Genomic DNA, 19,533 nt, shown 5'->3' on the forward strand with positions numbered 1-19,533 from the left:
TACAATTACATGTTTTATGAAACATGTAGGCTTGTTAAATTAAAGTGGTAAATTTCTGTATGACTTCTTAAGAGAATATTTAGAAATATTTCTTGTAAATTGTTCATCTTTAATCTCCATAAAAAATAACCCCTACTTGAATAAAATAACTCAAAATTAAGGCTCAAAATAGTTGCTGCTATAAAATGCACTGCTCTAATTGAGTGTGTTTCACTGTTAAATAAACCTGTTGATTAAGACTGACTACCAGCAGATGAAGGTTAAAGGTGGGGTAGGTAAGTTTGAGAAACCGGCTCGAGATACACTTTTTGTTATATTCCATGGAATGCTCTTAACATCCCGATAGCAATGAATATCTTCAGTGCTTTGACAAAAAATCCATAACAAAATGTTCATCTGTGGAAGCCGTGGTACTGTAAAAAGCACGACCAATCATTTTAGCAGGCCCGGCTGAAATAACTGGATGGCCTACCTGCCTGTCAGCCTTCCATCTGTGCACAAACTTATCTCGTGCCCTCATTGGTCATGTGCGCGTTCGTGTGTGTTGGAGGAGGGGCTCTGTAAGGAAGTGGCAGATTTTTTCCGGTTGTGTATTTTCAAATTCTAGCGCACTCGAGCTGGTTTCTCCAAAATTGCCTACCCTACCTTTAATATCGGAGCCTGTTTGTGAATATAGACGTGTCCGTTTTTTTGTCACATTTTGATGAAACGTTATCAGACAGCAGCAGCGTCGTCTCCTCGTTCTCCTGGTTTGTATCACGGTGCTTTCTCTTGAGTAGAAATCTAAATGTGCTTTTATCCAGCAGACATTCGTATTCTGTGTGTAGGAGATCAAACCCCAACAATGTCTGGGGTTTGGTGAGAAGGGGGGACACTTTGTGAGAAGTTTGTGGCAGATTTCTGCTCTGAGGGTGATGGGCAGCGATGGATTTAAACAAACATTGGCACATTTTAAAAAGAAAATCTTGGTGGGTTTGAGTTCTGCAGGTACGAGTCTTAAAACCAGGAAATGTGTTCTGCACATCTGGTTCCCTCGTGTTGAATAAAATGGGATCTTTTTAATGGTTATTGGTTAGAAATAAGCTCTGTGGTTAACACAAGCTGAAGACATATCAATGTTGAGTTTTAACAACATAAAATACATCAGTAAATGCCCCACCGTTGTTGCTGACTGCTAAACGTCTTCACGCCGAACATTAGCGCCTTTAGCTTAGCAGTGGTGATGTCAACGTTAAAATCAAGTGGCGTTATAATGTGGAGTTTATCCTGCTGAACGAAACCTGTCAGTATCATAATTGTTTGTCACAGAGCTTATTTTCTGCCATATTCCAAAATCCAATTTAAAAAATCCCGTTTATTTTTATAGAGGGAACCATGGAGATGCTACCTTCCGGGTCAGACTACTGAAAAACCTGCAGAACTATACGTGACACAGGCATTTAGTTGGGAGTGTCTGAAGGCGGGGGGTTTCCGGATCACCTGACGGGGCGAAATCGAGCCACGTAGGCGCCGCACGACAGGCAGTAGGGACGCGGCAGCTCTGCAGGGAACTGCTGACAGAGCGAGCAGAGTGGGGGGGGGGGCCTGCGAGGCTGTGGTGGGGGGGGCAGGTGGTGTCGGGCAGCGCGGGGGTCCCAGGAGGAGGAGCTGACAGTCCGAAAGTCGGGTTGGAGGCGCCAGTCAGTGTCGGGGGGGACGTCGAGACGCATCGGCTGGGAAGGGGCGGAGCTCAAGTTAGACGTTAGGTGACCATTGGTGGGAGGGGGGGCGGAGCGGTGGGGGCGGGACAGGGTGGCGTAGAGACTGTGGGGGGGGGCAGGGGTGGGTCTGGGTCTGGAGAGGGAGGAGGTGTTGCAGGAGGAGAGAGGAGGGGGGAGGCGAGGGGCTCGGGGCAGCGTGCCGTAACTCAGAGCGTGACCTGAGAGAGACGAACGCCCGTCAGACACAGCCAGAAACTGCTGCTGGAGGGGGGGGGCCGCCACCTGAGGGGAGAGGGGGGGTGGAGGTAGAGTTAGTTCAGGTAATAGGAAAACAAATATTACACAAAGCCGAATGTCTGATAACTATTCATTGACAGACAGTTTCTCCTTGACCAATCAGAAATGATTTAACAGTCACATGACCTGAAGCTTATGAAAAACAAAATCTGAAAACGTTTTAAATAAAGTTATATTTATTTGGTGGTTAGTTCGAGTTTTTTTATTATGAGGTGGTTGTTATGGAGGAGGTGCGTGGAGGAGGTGCGTGGAGGCGGAGGGCCTGCATGTTACCTGAGTGTCCCCAGGAGGAGGGGCCCGAGCTGGGGGGCCGTGATCTCTGCAGGGGGGGGTGCTGTGGAGGAGGTGCAGGAGCTGAGGGGCCGAGGTGTCGGGGGGGATGGTGGTGGTGTTGGAGGAGGAGGTGGTGGGAGGGATCTGTAGTGAAGGAGGAGGAGGGAGTGTGCAGCGAGGAGGAGGAGCTGGGGCGGCGGGGGAGGGAGGAGGAAGAGGAGGCGTGTTTGAGGGTCGGCCTGGACACAGAGGGCTCCTTTAGGGGGAGGAGGAGGAGGAGGAGGAGGAGGAGGAGGAGGTACCAAATGAAAACAAGTCAACACGATGAATGAAAAACAGGAGAAATGACAGAAATAAACTTGTATCTCCAAAGATGCAAGTTTATCTAGAAATTAAAAAAAACGGTGAAGGTGAGTTTTGATTTGTTATACGTTTTAGATCTGTGCTTTGAACCAGATGAAGAGTGTTATTAATGTCCGTCTGGATATTAAGTCATACTTTTAGAAACATTTGGATATTCTCTGAGACTATTCTTAAAATACTTGATATTTAAAATGTGACTTTTATTTATAGCTTACTGCAACGAAAAGCTCTGTTAATTATCTACAGCGTTTGTTATTAAACGTTTAATCTGAATATCTGAGGTGTCTTAAATCTTAAGTACATCTCTCACACAACCTCTAAACTGTGTTCAGCCTCAGTAAAGAAGCAGTACGGGGTTTCTCTCTTCATGTCAGAGTGTGAATCATTGATGAGGATCGATGACTGCAGGTTCTCCGTGTTTTCACTTTAATCCTCCCCGAGAGTTTCACCGTCTGATATCTGCAGTCAGACCTCAGCGAGCGCCGGGTTAAAAGCTTAATGGAAGAACTAAATCACTGATAAAAGTTTAATGAGCTGCCCGAGGCGAATCCTGAGGGCTGAGAACCGGCGTACAGCTTGTTACGTTTCACACAGGAGCGTTTGCCTGGAGCAGAGACACGGGCAGCAGGAAACAGATTTAATACTTCCAGAAGATGGAGTGTGTGAGGAATAAAAAGCAGCTAGTCTGAGCCTAAATCTCTATTTATACAACATGCAGCATATTTAAGTTTTCGTAACTTGAACTATAAGATATCTCACCTCTGACTTGGTGTGTTTACACAGGTGCAAATAGCTGATAGAATTGTTTTATATATAAAAACTCTATACTAATACACACTTTGCTCTGCCTTTAAAGGTGGGGTAGGTAATTCACTTCAGAAACACTTTTTGTTATATTCCATGGAATGCTCTTAAAGGTAGGGTAGGTAATTTTTGAGAAACCAGCTCGAGATCGCTAGAATTTGAAAACACACAACCGGAAAAAATCTGCCACTTCCTTATAGAGCCCCTCCTCCAACACACACAAACGCGCACATGACCAATGAGGGCACGAGATAAGTTTGTGCACAGATGGAAGGCTGACAGGCAGGTAGGCCATCCAGTTATTTTAGCGCCACGGCTTCCACAGATGACATTTTTTTATGTATTTATTGTCAAAGCACTGAAGATATTCATTGCTATCGGGATGTTAAGAGCATTCCATGGAATATAACAAAAAGTGTATCTCGAGCCGGTTTCTCAAACTTACCTACTCCACCTTTAACATCCCGATAGCAATGAAAACATTAAATGCTTTGACAATAAATACATTAAAAAAATGTCATCTGTGGAAGCCGTGGCGCTGTAAAAAGCACGACCAATCATCTGAGCCGGGCCGGCTAAAATAACTGGACGGCCTACCTGCCTGTCAGCCTTCCATCTGTGCACAAACTTATCTCGTGCCCTCATTGGTCATGTGCGCGTTCGTGTGTGTTGGAGGAGGGGCTCTGTAAGGAAGTCTGAAGGAAGGGGCAGATTTTTTCCGGTTGTGTACTTTCAAATTCTAGCGCACTCGAGCTGGTTTCTCCATTCTTACCTACCCTACCTTTAAGCTTTTATTACTAAACAGCAGACAGGAGTTAATTCTAAAATTAGCTCCTCGATGTTCTGAATCCAGAAAGAGCAGTGAATGAAATTGTGGGATATACTTTTTTGTGAATTTGTCTTGTCAACTCATCTTACTGTTGTGTCTGTAATGTGTTTTTGTGGACTGTACTAAAAAAGACAAATAATACATTTATTACAGTTCGAGGAACTTCTTATAATTTCCTTGGACATTTTGATTAATACACTGTCATAACCACAAGAAAGCTGTCATCCTGTAAAACTGAAGCAGTGTTTTATGAAACAGTTGTGTTGTTATTGTTATTGATCATTATTATCAAGTAGTAGAAACTGAGAGTGTCTGAACCAGGCTGCAGTTACATTATACAAACACAGGGTGGCAGCAGGACGTCAAATGTTTGTTTCTGCATTTTTTTTTTAAAAACCTTTTTGTAATATGTAATTTCCCTATTTTTGTTTTTGTTTATGCTTGGTGTGTGTGTGTGTGTGTGTGTGTGTGTGTGTGTGTGTGTGTGTGTGTGTGTGTGTGTGTGTGTGTTGACTCACGCAGCTGTTTTGGGGTTGTGACCCGGCGACGGTGCCACTCAGGCTGCGTGTGATGCGCCGCAGGTTCGATGCGCTGTAGCTCTCGTCTTCACCTGCCGGCTGCACCGAGGTCAGAGGTCAGCGGGTTAAACGTTTTAATAAACTTTACTTTTTTAACACATTCTTTCAGCTCATGGTATCAAAACGGCATAAATGTAGCTACTCAAAAACCATGAAAATTACAATCAAGAAGCAGGAAATAAAACCCCATCAAAATCTGGCGCCTACATTACCCACAATGCAACACCAACTGTAAGCACACTAACGGTACGTCCACACAGCAGCGTTAAAAAAATCTTCCAACGCTTCTGCTCATTCACTTTGAATGGGGTGACGTCAGTTTGCCTCAGTTTTCGCCGAACTGCATTGTGGGAAGCAGAGCGGAGCTTTGCTGGCGTTTCAGGCTGCAAAAGTTGAGCAATGTTCAACTTTTGAAGCTTCTGAAGCTTCGGTGGAAGCGTCAGCCAATCAAATCCCGTTTATGCAGCCAATCAAACCGCGTGTATGCTGGGAGAGACACACCACAGGTCATTTCCTCATATTCCAAAAAATGGAGCAAGCTTCAACGCACGCCGCTGTGTGGACGGGCCGTAAGGTAAAAAAAACGAGTCTCTAGTTTGAGGATTTGCTACTTTTCTGTTTCCTAACTGTAAACAAAATGGCTTTTTTGGCTCCCTACAGAATTTAAATTGTAAAATGACAGCACTTACCAAAATTGTATATTTTTAATTGATTGTAAATGCTTTCAATTACATTTATTTTTTGTTATTGTTATTTTAATTCTATGCTTATAATTTCCTGTATTTATGTGTTCTGTTTTGTTATCCTGATTTTTAACTTTAGCCATCACATACTGTGGTTTTTGTTTTATTTAGTTTTAGCCTTGAAATTGCATCCCAGGAAACATCTGTTAAATAATGATCAGAGCACAAGCACACACACACACGCACACACACACACACACACACACACACGCACACACACACACACACACACACACCATTTGTACCTTACGAGTTGCAGCTGGGGATCTGTAGGCGTATCTCTCAATCTCAGCTGTCGGTGTTTTGGATCGTCCTGATCCTGACAGCATTCTTCTCACACCTACACAAAAACACACACACATTATTATATTCGTTATAAATACAGATGCAGGACTAACAATAGAAGCAGTGTTGTGCGATAGCGACACTACGGGTTAAAAGTTAAAGCTTCACACACCCACTTTAATCCAGCTGTACTTCTTCTCATTGTTTCCTACCTGAATGGTTGTCGGTTGGCTGAGGGCTGAGTCTTCTGCTGCCCCGGTGCATGCTGGGAGCCATCAGACTGGCCTGGTACAGCGAGTCCAGCTCCGACAGCTCCTCGTCTCCCGCTGATGCATTCTGGGAGCCGTAGTATCTATTGACGTTCTCTGCCCATCGCTCTACAGGCAGGGCCGCAGTGTAGTCCTGGCTGGGGGGAGGTGGGGGGACGTTGGAGGGGAAGTCAGGTGGCGAGTAAAGGGACGAGCTGATTGGAGGAGAATCTATGACATCAGAGGGGGGTAAGCAGGACCAGCTCCTGGTGGGGGGGGAGGGCGGGGGAGCATGGGGCGGGGCCTGGGGATAAAACGACGGCCCCTTAATCAGACACCTGTCGTGAGTACCGCCAGGTGAAGGGGCCTGTGCTGGGGTCCCCTGGGTGGGAAGCTCCGCCTCCTCAGGTCGAGGGGGCGGAGCCACATCTCCCAGGTGGACGGATCTGGTTTTGGCGAGGGGTTTCGCAAAGAGAGAGCAGGGGCCTCCAGTCCCTTGTTCCTCGCTGGATGTAGTGCTGGAGACGGGGTCCGACATCGGGCTCTTCTTGGGGGGGAGGGGCTTAACAAGGCAGGGAGGCGGGGCCTGTTGGTCCAGACGGGCAGCTGATTGGTTGCTTTCAGTCAGAAGTATTTGGAGCGGGAGAGGCTTTTCACTGCAGAGAAAAATCGGGCGGTTTGATTTTGTTTATTTCATTTATAACATCTGTATATTGTAACTTAAGTATTCACAGTAATATGCTTTAAACAATGGCAGATTGCAAATATAAATGAATAAATGTTTGGCAATACTACATGTCACTGGGACATTGAGGAAGTGCGCATGTGAGTTGGCCTGCAGTATGTTTGGAACAGATGGTGTCATTCGAGAGCTCCGGCTGGTTGTGTGTGTGTGTGTGTGTGTGTGTGTTGACAATCTCCCACCATGGCACACACTCTGAATTATGACCGAATAAACTCTAAGGTCCTGATAGTGCACCCTACAGGCCGCCACGTTCATATAGTGCTGCAGGGATGATATAATTCTGTAGAACCAGGAAGATGCTGCCTTCGGGGCGAGACTACACAAATGAATCCTCCCTTGCAGCACGCTATGCTCCTCCTGGTTGGCTGAGACTACAGGTGGTACCTGGGCTGTTCCTTCTCCTGCTGCAGCTGCTGCTGCTGCTGCTGCATGCGCTGCTGCATGCTGCGCCCTCTCCTCATGCAGCGCTGCAGCCGGACGTGGCTACTCGCTCCGGCCTCAGACGCCGCCAGCTGCAGTTTGGCTGCGGCCGCGTCACAAGACAACAGAAAATACAGAAAGAAACAAAAAAAACAAAAGAGAGGAATGAATAAATAAGGACAAAAGAAAAAGAAAGGATGCAGAAAATAACGTGTTATGATGATTTCATGCAAAAATCTTAAAAAGCAAATATACACCCGACATAAAACCAGCTGACATGATGGTGGTGTGACTGTGTGTTTGAGTGAAGGATCAATAACTTTGGATCTCACTGATGAAATGGTAACAAATATATTCAGACAAAACGTTAAATAAACAAAATGATAACCCTGCTGTGTCCAATACTTTCACACAGTAAGTACATTGCTTGCCAGATTTATTTTAAAGTACAACTAATAGAATAAGAGCCAAGTTGTAAAGTACAGGAACGTTTATTTTATTATTTTTGTGAAAGAGACACTGCTTCTCAGTCTTCTTCGACTTACTGGTTTGCTTCTCATCTAAAAGTTTGTTGAACTTTAAATATTTGACACTTTTCTCTCATTAAGCTGTCAATGATGTAACACCATTTTGTATTTCTCAATCTGTTTTTATCAGTTTAGAATCTGTTTTTGTGTGTCAGCTGCAGCGACCACAGGTGTGTGTGTGTGTGTGTGTGTGTGTGTGTGTGTGTGTGTGTGTGTGTGTGTGTGTGTGTGAATCTCCCTCTGGTTACCATTAGCAACAAAGCAGAGGGTTGGTGGGCGGGGGTGCGGTGACCTCATTCACAGTGTGATTATTTGGTATGAGATACCGAGTGTGTAAGTGTGTACGTGTGCATGTACGTGTGCGTGAGGGGGTGTGTGTGTGTGTGGGAAGAACTTACAGACGGCATCGTTGACGGCCGTCAGCGCTGCAGTGACCTCGCCCGCCTGCTCCAGACGCACCGTCTGATCCAGCAGAAGCTCCGCCTCAGACACACACCTCTCAAAACCATCACCTTTACCTGCATGCCCACACACATATATAGTTAGTTACAAATATAGTTAGTTTTCATGCTAACATGTCAGAAATGATGTTTTCAGCCTCAAATATGGATTGCATACATTATATTTTCTCATATTCAAAGCAACTAACACAATTTAAAGTGTAGAGCAGCCAGTGCAGCGTACTACACACACAGACACTGAAATGACTGCGTTGTCATTCTGTCTTTTGTCTCTTGGCCTTTTTAGATGCTCAATGGGGAACATGCGCACACACACACACACACACACACACACACACACACACACACACACACACACACACACACACACACACACACACACACACACACACACACACACACACACACACACACACACACACACACACACACACACACACACACACACACACACACACACACACACACACACACACACACACACACACACACACACACACACACACACACACACACACACACACACACACACACACACACACACACACACACACACACACACACACACACACACACACACACACACACACACACACACACACACACCTATTTCCCAGGCTTACTTCCTCTAGCTTTTAACAAACATGGGTACGTTATCTGCAGTGTTGCTCTCTCTTAAACTGAGATTTGTAGATTTATTTATTTATAATATTGTAATTCTAAAATACAGTAGTTTAAATTAGATTCTAGTGACAAAGAGAAAAAGTGCACGAGTGTGTCTGTGTGTGCTGGCGTTAGTTTGTACCCTGGATCTGCAGTTGGTCCAGGTCCAGGTACTTGCTGGGTCTGGGGTTGAATCCCAGCGCCGCCTCCCTCTCTTTCTCCTGCCTCCGCTGCGTCTCCTCCTCCCGGGCTCTCCTCTGCACCTCCTCCTGCAGCTCGTCCAGCTCGCTGCGGCCTGCAGGGGGCGCTGCTTCAAATACACACACACATAATGTCATCACTACGGCAACAAGACGGGACAATTTACAGCGTTCTCAGATACACATATTTCTCACACTTCCTGCTCCTGGAATTAAAAACCTTTTGGAGTATTTTAGCTGCAGTATCGACGTTGGCTGTGCATGTTACTTTTTTTTTTTTAAAGGAGTCAACTACAACCGAACTATTGGAGCTAAAGTTAGCGCACTTTGGCATTGTTAAAAAGCCGCCGCTTTCTACTGCGGCTTTTTTTAACAGCAACTCTTTTTATAGGGGCGGGAGCTGGTGATAAAAGGCTTTAGTTAAGTTTGCATTACCAGCCGTTTAAACATGCATTCAATCAGGATTCTACTGCAAGCACAGCTCAGGTTAGGCATGTACGTTACTTTTAATTTTAAGAAGAGTCCAGTTGATCAGAATAAACATGCATAGGAAGTAAATGGACCTTAAGCATGGATGATTAATAAGAACTGGATACAGTGTGGGAGGCGGGGTCTCGTTCTTTCCTATGAGAGCTGCTCATTGGCGCATGAAGACAAAATGGCCCAACTTTTGAGTAGGGCTGCTCGATTATGGCAAAAATCATAATCTCGATTATTTGGGTCAATAATTGATATCACGATTATTAAAAACGATTATCCATTTACTTTGAAAACATCAATTTATTGGAGAACAAAATGTTGAACAGTATGTTTTTAACAGTTGATTACCCTGAACTTTAAGTATAATTCAACTGAAAAACCAAAAAAAAAGAAATTATTTGAAAAGAAGAAAAAAAAAAGTAATAATAATACTAAAGAAATAATTGTTTTATTTCGATTACGTTGTTTTCGTAATCGTTGCAAGCCATAATCGTAATCGCGATTAAAATACGATTAATTGAGCAGCCCAACTTTTGAGAGAGCGAAACGTCACAGATTACCCATCATGCCTGGCTGTCAGAGCAGAAGAACCCGTATGTGCGCTCACAGAGCATGCGCCCCTTAAGCCCCGCCCCCCGACCTCCTACTCGGCTCAGTAGAATGAATGGAGACAGAAAATAAATCTAGATTCGGCTTTTAGTGCATTTTACAACTTTAAGGACCGAATGTTTCTAATAAGGGCTATAAACTAGTTAATACTGGGTAGTTTATTTAGTTTTTTAAAAAGTATCCGCTGATTTACAGACGTCTCTTTCCCCATGTTAGTCAATGGGGAAAAGTCTTTCTGGCCCAGTGACGTCACGGACTGATACGGAAGTTGTAGTACCGCCGTTTGGACACAATGAATATTTTCATCAGAGTCCGGCGCACTTCCTGGGGGCTTGGCCTAAATACTTGGACTTTGATACAGAAAGTCAATAGAAGGATACACAAAGATAAGTGAGGATCGTACCGAGGCTCCCCCTGCAGGAGGAGGTGTGCTCCTGCAGCAGAGCTCCACTGCTCTTTGACCGGATGTTCTTCCATGATGGTCCTGAGGAGGAAGAGGAGGGAGGCTTCTTCACAGCACACTCCCTGAACACAAGAGACACAGAGAGAGAGAGAGAGAGAGAGAGAGAGGATATTAGGGCTGCACATTTAATTAATTATTAATCCATTTCCGTACCCCAGGAATGAGGAATCTGAAGTGAGGCAGCATTTTAAAACTTCCTCATAAAGTATCTCATTGTTAAATGCTCAGTCAATTGTACAGAGTTTGGTTGGGGGTTAGTATTTAAGAGTGTAATGGCGCATTTCCACTGCAGCGCGTAGCACGGTAGTTCCGGCTAACGGATACTCTTTCACAGTTTTTCTGGCTCTCCAAAATCGTGGTTCTTTCGGGGCCAACAACCGGGCTGAGTATGCTAAACTAGTGAGAGAATCGCTGGCAAGGGGGCTACAACTACAACAAAATGAACATATTTTATCGTGATTTAATTGTAATACGTTTCAAAATGATGCCGAAGTAACAACATACTGATACCGGTTAGTAAAAACCATGAATTAATGCTTTGACAAGTCTGCAGACAGACGGCAGGCGGAAAACCTTTTAAAATGCGTGTTTTCTGAATGGAGATTGGCTAAGCTAACGCAGTATATGCTCCGACCGTCCACACTCACAACAACGGCCTATACAGACATAAATAAAGCAGTGACTGTATTCACCATGACACAGGCAGTCTGTGGTTTGTACTTGTTTAACTTTTGTCTAGTTTCTGAACAGATATGAGGAGCTGTGAGCTCTGAGTGCTAACAGCTAACGGCTGATGTTGGTTTTGTGTTTCGCATTGAAGATGACGTCATGGCTCCGCCTACACAGCGTTACTATAGTTACGGCCCCAGGTACTAAACTGTAATGGAAACGCAGCATAAAATGAGCCTGGCCTACCAAGGCCTAACTTTACCGTACTAAGCCGTGCGAGGCCCTGCAGTGGAAATGCGCCATTAGACCCAAAAACTAAGACATATGATGAATTCTAAGGAGGGTTTCAAACTAAGGCAAAAACAACTATTATTTTCAAAATGTCTAGACTTTTGGTCTTAAAATAGTCAAGAAAAAAAGTGAAAAACTTGTTTAGTCAGTCCAAAACCCAAAGATATTAACTTAAATATGGAGATTTCCTGCCGTTCTTTGATTTATACCATATTAAAGGTCTGAAAACAACATTTTAATGCAATTTCTTAATGAAAAATGACCTATTAATCCATTTTCTAAATAGTTTTAGAGGATTATTTCCCAACCTGTCTCCCAGGTGGAGGTCCAGGCTGACGGGGCTGCTGCTGTTCCTCTCGCTGCTCTCATACCCGCTCTCCATCCTCTGGATCAGTCTGGGGGGAGGAGGGGGAGGAGGAGGAAGTCCCTGTGCGCCTCCTCTGTGGAAGCTGGAGGAGGAGTGGGGGAGAGTCCTTGCTTTCCTCCCCTCCTCCTCCTCCTCCCTCGGAGCTCCAGAGTCGGGCAGGGGGGCTCCCAGCGGACTGTACCCCGCCTGCCTGCGCCTCTCTCGGGTGAAGATGCTGTCGATGTTCAGCACCTCCCTCCGCGGCCTCCACCTCCCCGACCCTCCGGAGCCATCAGACTCCAAAGGGTTAGAGGAGGAGGAGCAAGGGGCGGGGGGGGTGGTTGTTAGAGGAGGAGGTGGAGGAGGAGGAGGAGGTGATGGTGGCTGGTAAAGAGGAAGAGGAGGAGGAGGAGAGGGGACGGTTGTGGATGATGTTGCTCATCGTCTCCTTGAATTCTCGGAGGCGATTGGTGGAAGAGGAGAAGGAGGAGGAAGTTTTGGGGGGGGGACGAGGAGCCTGTTGCTCCTTTAATGTCTCTCCTGGTAGGGGAGAGGAAAGTGAGTGGAGGAGGAGGAGGAGGAGGAGGAGGAGAGGTATATAACGATAAGAGAGGAAGCAAGGAGGGAAAGGAAATAAGTTAAATACCATAACAATTCAAACACAAATGGAGATAACATGAGAGTGATGGGAGAATTTAATGAAAAATGATTAAATATGGGTAAAAACAAGAAATAATAAAAGCGAAACTTTAGCTTATCTCAAAAAGAAGCATTTAATGTCTAATTATTATTAAAAAGTGAATATTTTATTAGAGCCTCACAAAATGTTCTACAACAAGTAGCATCTTTACTTTTACAGGATCAAACCAATGTGTTTCTTAAAGGTAGGGTAGGTAAGAATGGAGAAACCAGCTGGAGTGCGCTAGAATTTGAAAGTACACAGCCGAAAGAAATCTGCCCCTTCCTTCAGACTTCCTTACAGAGCCCCTCCTCCAACACACACGGACGCGCACATGACCAATGAGGGCACAAGATAAGTTTGTCCACGAGATGGAAGGCTGACAGGCAGGTAGGCCATCCAGTTATTTTAGCCGGGCCGGCTCAGATGATTGGTCGTGCTTTTTACAGCGCCACGGCTTCCACAGATGACGGAATATAACAAAAATTGTTATGTATTTATTGTCAAAGCATTTCATGTATTCATTGCTATCGGGATGTTAAGAGCATTCCATGGAATATAACAAAAAGTGTTTCTGAAGTGAATTACCTACCCCACCTTTAAGCTGTAAAATAATAAATATTACCGTAGTCAAAAATAAACCTGGTATATATCTATTGAACATTTTATATTTGCTGTTAGTCTTGTTTGCAGCTTCTAAAATAACGATATTTACAGGTAAACTTGGTTATTGTTTTACTTATTTTCCTATGTTTTTGTGTCGAAGTTATCTGTTTGTCAAATTGTTCAATTTTGAGCGATAGCACGGTTCACTCTCCAATTACAAGTCAAAAATGTTTTCCTGTAAAACACGTCAACACTGAAAACAGAGTCTCTGCAAAACTTCATGCTAGCCATTATATAGATGAGAGTAACACCTACGTCACTTCCGGCCGAAAAGTACGGCTCCACCCACTTTTGGGGGAAACCAACGCTGTCATTTGAATGGCGGTCAATACAAATTCTGAAGTTTTTGTCAATCCGATCAGAAATGTAAGAAAACCGTTGATTTTTGGATCTTCAAAGAGCCCGATTACGATGGCCAGTCAGGCAAACAATTAAATCATTGGAAATCGACGATCGGTCTCGATATATGGTTAAATTAAAATCAGTAGGCGAGGCCGTAATTTCTCCAGCTGTTACTCTCATGAGCGAGGCGGAAAATAATAGTTTTATCATGCCAACAAGCTGCTGTGTCGTTTATTGCACCTCAAACATTAAAACAAATCCAGAGTTACGTTTGTCTGTACTTCCTCTAAGAAAAAAGGACAGTATAAGAAGAGCTCTGTGGCTTCAGGCTTGATCGCCATTCAAATGACAGCGTTGGTTTCCCCCAAAAGTGGGCGGGGCCGTAAAGTGACGCAGATGTTACTCTCATCTGTGGACATCGATCGCCTACTGCTATATTTAACCATATATCGAGCCCGATCGTCGATTTCAAATGATTTAATGTAATTGTTTGCCTGTCTGGCCATCGTAATCGGGCTCTTTGAAGATCCAAAAATCCACGGTTTTCTTACATTTCTGATCGGATTGGCAAAAACTTCAGAATTTGTATTGACCGCCATTCAAATGACAGTTTTGTTTTCCCCAAAAGGTGGGCGGAGCCGTCATTTTTGCCCGTAAGTGACGCATGTGTTACTCTCATCTATACAGTTTGATCGTTTTCTGACCTAAAGTGGTTATTTTGTGGAGTGGATGAAAGGCCATAAAGCTTTGGGGGAAAAAAACAAGCAAGCATGTTCACAAAATGGATGTGTACTATGACTTGGTGGACAGATATTGACGGGGCATAATGGTAGACTTACATTGAAGTATTTCAATGCTGCAGCAATTCAAAACAAATGTAGCCCTGGTTAGTCACTTAGACATAAAAACATGAATATTAGAAATACATAAGTTAAGAGATCTTGGCCCCTTCACTCTTTAATCCCCGGCCCCTGATTGGCCCCCTGCCTACCCTCGCTGTGGTACCCGGCCGACGAGGCTTCGTTGTCGGGTTTAGATCGACGGTGGCGGCTAGAGCTCCGCCTCCTATCCCCGGCCCCGCCTCCCTTCCTCAGAGATTGGTGCTGCTCGCTGTCCGCCACGGGGCCTTAGCAACAAGAAGCATGGCAACGGATGTTTACAGCCCATCATGCAACACAATGAGAGGAGAGGAGACGAATGGCAGAGCGTGATAGGCTGCGCAGCAAATACAAATAAACTTGGCAAATCCAAAATGTAAATGAATGATTTAAAATGAATGGACGTTTGTTTTCATACTAAATTACATATATTAACCTCCCATTATTTTTGTATAAGGACTAACTCACAGAATAAGTAGATAGAGAGTAATAACTAGATTTGGTATATAAAATTGTAGTTTCTTTAAGTCTAAGGAGATATACTTAAAAGTCGAAAACGCAAAAATGGTTACCATAATATGAAAACAAAACAAAAATTCATATTTGAGAGACTGTAAACTGCAGTTAAATAATTACAAATATATAGATTTCAGGACATTTTGATGGGTTGTTGAAAGATTACCTTGTTTTTTGAACATGAATATAGTTAGATTTTAATGAAGAGCTTAAAAAAACGAACCTAAAAATGGGATTTTCTTATTGGCAATAAAACAAATTCTGATTCTGGACCTAAAAATATTTAGTTTTTGCTTAAAAAATGCTTGAATAATTATTTTTTAAAAACCAACTATTATCACGACTGATATTTAATGAGCAGGGACCCACCTATGGTCTCCAGGCTGCAGAGAGAGGCGTGCAGGGGTCCGGGGGGGGGGCTCTCGATGATGGTTCCCTGGGAGTCGGAGGAGAAGTGAGAGACCAGGGACTCATGGTGCGAGACGGAGGGCTGTCGACACGAATAGCTCTCAGTCGACGAGTCGGTGCGAGTGTCGCTGGAGATCGACTGCTCACGGCCTGAGGAGGGGGGGGGGGGGGGGGGGGGGGGGTTAGTAAACGAGTAGGGGCCGTCAGTGATGTGTTCACGTACACTAACACACACATAAATATGCATCACATCAGACTAGCGATGTCACGATACCTGACATTTTGTGGACGATATCAATACTAGTGAAATTCTACAATTCAACATTCTATGAACGTTTGCAAACTGGTCTGTTAGGAAGTGGATCACATGATAAAGGAAGTGGATCACATGATAAAGGAAGTGGATCACATGACGATAAAGTTGTAATTTAACCTTCACCGGTACTTATTTTAGATCAAAAGAGCCTGAACACACCATAGTGTTAGTAATGCAGGAAATTAGTCCTGAAACCCTGACATGACTCAGCTGTTTAGCACTTCCTGTTTGGTTGGTAGCCTGAAATAACATCGGTGGCTAACACAAGCTAAAAAGATTTTAACGTTTTGTTCTCGACCATAAAATACATCCGTAAAAACCCCAAAAGGTTATTTTTTTTAATGGCAAAACCATAATTCTGTCTAACATCAGCCACCTGAACTCGACTTCTAGAACTACGTGTGCATTAGCTGTCTTTTAGTTACCTCAGTGTTGTCTGTCATAGTGCAACTACGACTACAACAAGTGCTACCGTTTCCGGTTTAGTTACCTGAACGTTTGCTGTAGTGTTACTACTACGACTCCTAGCTGTGTTGTAGTTACCCGAGTCCTCGCTGTCGTAGCCGGCCTTGTTGAGGTGGCGGAGGTCGAGTCGAGAGGGAAGGTCCTGGACGGATACCGGCGTTCCCCTCGGGTCGGCGTACAGCAGCAGCAGGGGCTGGTAGTGGCCCTTAATGCAGCGGGAAACCACGTCCTTCCACTTGGGGCCAATCTGCAGAAAGTGACAATAACATGAAGCACAGGATGAATCAGAAAGCTAAGGGGAAATGCAAAATTAACACCGATATGTAGGAAGCTTGAAACTATTCATTAATGCTCTAAGATTTTCAGGTAAATGCTAAAAGTTGTCAACATCAGTTTTGAAGATTTTGCTTTTTAAATCTCAATTAATTATTTGAATTTTGGATATTTATAACCAACTTTTAAATATAATTAGATTCAGTAAAGGGTTCAAAGTACCCACACTCAGCCCTACTACTGTCATATGTTTAGAAATAGCTGACATCCTCCTTTATATATAAAGCTTTCCATGTTAAGTATCATAACAAATCATCAAGTGTAGCTGGCGAGTTTACCAGCTGGAGTAATAATGTCCAGAAAACAGAGCTCAGCAGGGAAAACAGTAAACGCGTGACGGCCGTTTTGAAGAAAAAAAACAACGTTGTTTTCCTGCTTTCTCTCTGTGAGCGTAACCGAAGTCCTCCTGATTGTTATTCCAAACTTTCCTCCATTTCCCCACCTAAATAAAAAGTCCCCGATCGCCTTCAGATCTGCTCCGATCTAACAGGATGTCCCGAAATTGAAAAAACGCCGACGCATCCGTCAAACCGTGTGTGAAAATGTGTGTGTTAGTGCAAGAGATAGAAAGAGATGTGTGAGCAAAAGTGTCAGGCCTGTGGTGTGTGTGTGTGTGTGTGTGTGTGTGTGTGTGTGTGTGTTTGCTCTGACCACACCCTCGGTCCCGTCCAGCTGGACTGATCAACAATAGGGGGATATCCTTGTTTTCACAACCAGCGGAGAGAGAGAGGGACATGGAGGGAGTGAGGGACATGGAGGGAGTGAGGGAGTGTGATATCTCATTCCACTAATATTTTTAAAGGGCAGGAATAATATTTAAAAAATAGTCAAATAGAAGAGTGGAAGGAGGTACAGGAAGAGACAGAGATATGACTACAGCATGAGGGAATTTCCTTTCCATGGAACACCACAAACACACCCTGCTGCAGTGAAATCAGATGATTCTAAAAGGGAGTCTGGCAGCTGCAATTTGTTACATTACCGCTTTCGTCCACAAGGGCTGTCAAAATCAACCCATTATTGGGATGTCTGGATCTTAAAGAGGCCCTATTATTATTTTTAGGGTTCTCCCTTTCCTGTAGTGTGTTCTTTAGGTTTTTGTGCATGTAAATATCTGCAAAGAATGAAATCCCAAAGTGCACTCCTTTGTGGACTATTGTAACATAATGACATCGGTATGTAACACTTGCGCTTTGTTACGGCCGCCGCCTTCTATCTAACTATTAACCTGTAAGTGTTTGCAGCTGTGTGTGTTATATGTATATGAGCTGTGCCATTGCCCTGACGCCATTGGATGCCGGTTTCCTGTCCCTCCCCCGGTAGGCGTGACCGAAGATCTGGATTGGAGCAGGCAGGGCCCGACTCTCCAATCCCCGCACACACCTTCCGGGGACAACTACAAGACTGTGTGCACCGTGTTAGTCGAGAGAGGTCTGCATCTGTGGCAGATGTCTCTCGGTACTCTCTCAGTACATTCTGTGTTAATTCTGTGTTAATTCTGTGGGTTAACTAGGTTGTGTGTATATGTTGTGCTTGTTCTTGTAATACAAACGTTAACAGAGGTTAACTTGTACCCAGGCTGTGTTTTGGTGACTGCCTATTTTTGTTAGCCTTAATATTTGTATTCCACTTTAGAAGTGAGATTTTCTTTAGGTTATTTTGTTGTTAGTTATTTTGTTTATATTAACTCTTATTTAAAGAGTCTCCCTTAGTTCCTTTTGTTGTTTGTTTAAACTGGTGCCTTTGTGGCTTTTTGTTTTGGATTGTGGCTGTTTGTTGCCAACTTTATTGAGCACTCAATAAAACAACTTTCAATTTACCAATTCCAACTGGTTATGTTATTTTCCACTTTCCACGAGCCGGGACGCAACGGCTTCTATTGGCTAGCGCTTCAACACATTGTACGTGATAGGCTAAGGGGCGGGACATCTCTAAGCGGTTGACCGATCACAACAGAGCCGGCCAGCTAACCAATCAGAGCAGACTGGGCTCTGGTTTCAGACAGAGGGTGAAAAGAGGTGCTGCAGCACAGGCAGTATGAGAAAAATAAAGAGCTTTTTGAACATTAAAGAATGGAAACATGTCACAGTAGAGACACTACATACTGATATACACCTGAACATCAGCAGGAGAGGACTCTTTAAAGTAGAGACACTACATACTGATATACACCTGAACATCAGCAGGAGAGGACTCTTTAAAGTAGAGACACCACATACTGATATACACCTGAACATCAGCAGGAGAGGACTCTTTAAAGTAGAGACACTACATACTGATATACACCTGAACATCAGCAGGAGAGGACTCTTTAAAGTAGAGACACTACATACTGATATACACCTGAACATCAGCAGGAGAGGACTCTTTAAAGTAGAGACACTACATACTGATATACACCTGAACATCAGCAGGAGAGGACTCTTTAAAGTAGAGACACTACATACTGATATACACCTGAACATCAGCAGGAGAGGACTCTTTAAAGTAGAGACACTACATACTGATATGAACTTGATACTGAGCATAATAGGGCACCATTAAGTAATTTGGAGACATGGGTATTATTGAGCCTCCTTAAGTGAAACTCTATCTAAAACTAACTTCACAGCGGTGCCTCATTTGTCCACAGCGAGGCTGCCAGGACACCCAAAATGTCTTGATTAGTGTTTATATTCCCGTTGCATGAGTGAACATACCTCCTTGACGTGTGCATCATCGAAGTACATCCATCGGCGGATCTTGGTCTGGAAGAAGAAGGTGGAGTAATGTTTCCCGTAGTAACACACCATGCCGACCAAGTAGAGCTCCGACTGACGGGCCTTCTCCTCCGTCACCCTGTAAAACAACTGCAGAGAGAGCAAGAGTTCAGTGAAGCCGCAAAGCATATTCTCTTAATTCTATGCACCGATTAATCTGGCTGCTTTATTTATTTA

At 44.1% G+C, this 19,533-nt stretch overlaps 1 protein-coding gene across 1 annotated transcript in view; it reads right to left on the bottom strand.

The window, feature by feature from the left end:
• Positions 1-611: 611 nt before the first annotated feature.
• Positions 612-19,533, bottom strand: part of LOC117487271 (inactive ubiquitin carboxyl-terminal hydrolase 54-like) — a 38,381-nt gene continuing 19,459 nt past the window's right edge. The window contains 14 exon segments of the mRNA XM_034135964.1: positions 612-1,982; positions 4,785-4,883; positions 5,833-5,927; positions 6,085-6,776; positions 7,250-7,388; positions 8,211-8,330; positions 9,079-9,243; positions 10,629-10,750; positions 11,957-12,325; positions 12,327-12,534; positions 14,673-14,807; positions 15,445-15,633; positions 16,343-16,511; positions 19,297-19,446. Of these exon segments, the coding sequence (XP_033991855.1) occupies positions 1,476-1,982; positions 4,785-4,883; positions 5,833-5,927; positions 6,085-6,776; positions 7,250-7,388; positions 8,211-8,330; positions 9,079-9,243; positions 10,629-10,750; positions 11,957-12,325; positions 12,327-12,534; positions 14,673-14,807; positions 15,445-15,633; positions 16,343-16,511; positions 19,297-19,446 (3,159 nt within the window). The 3' untranslated portion in view covers positions 612-1,475.

Source organism: Trematomus bernacchii, unplaced genomic scaffold, assembly GCF_902827165.1.
Source record: "Trematomus bernacchii unplaced genomic scaffold, fTreBer1.1, whole genome shotgun sequence".
NCBI classification, from domain to species: domain Eukaryota; kingdom Metazoa; phylum Chordata; class Actinopteri; order Perciformes; family Nototheniidae; genus Trematomus; species Trematomus bernacchii.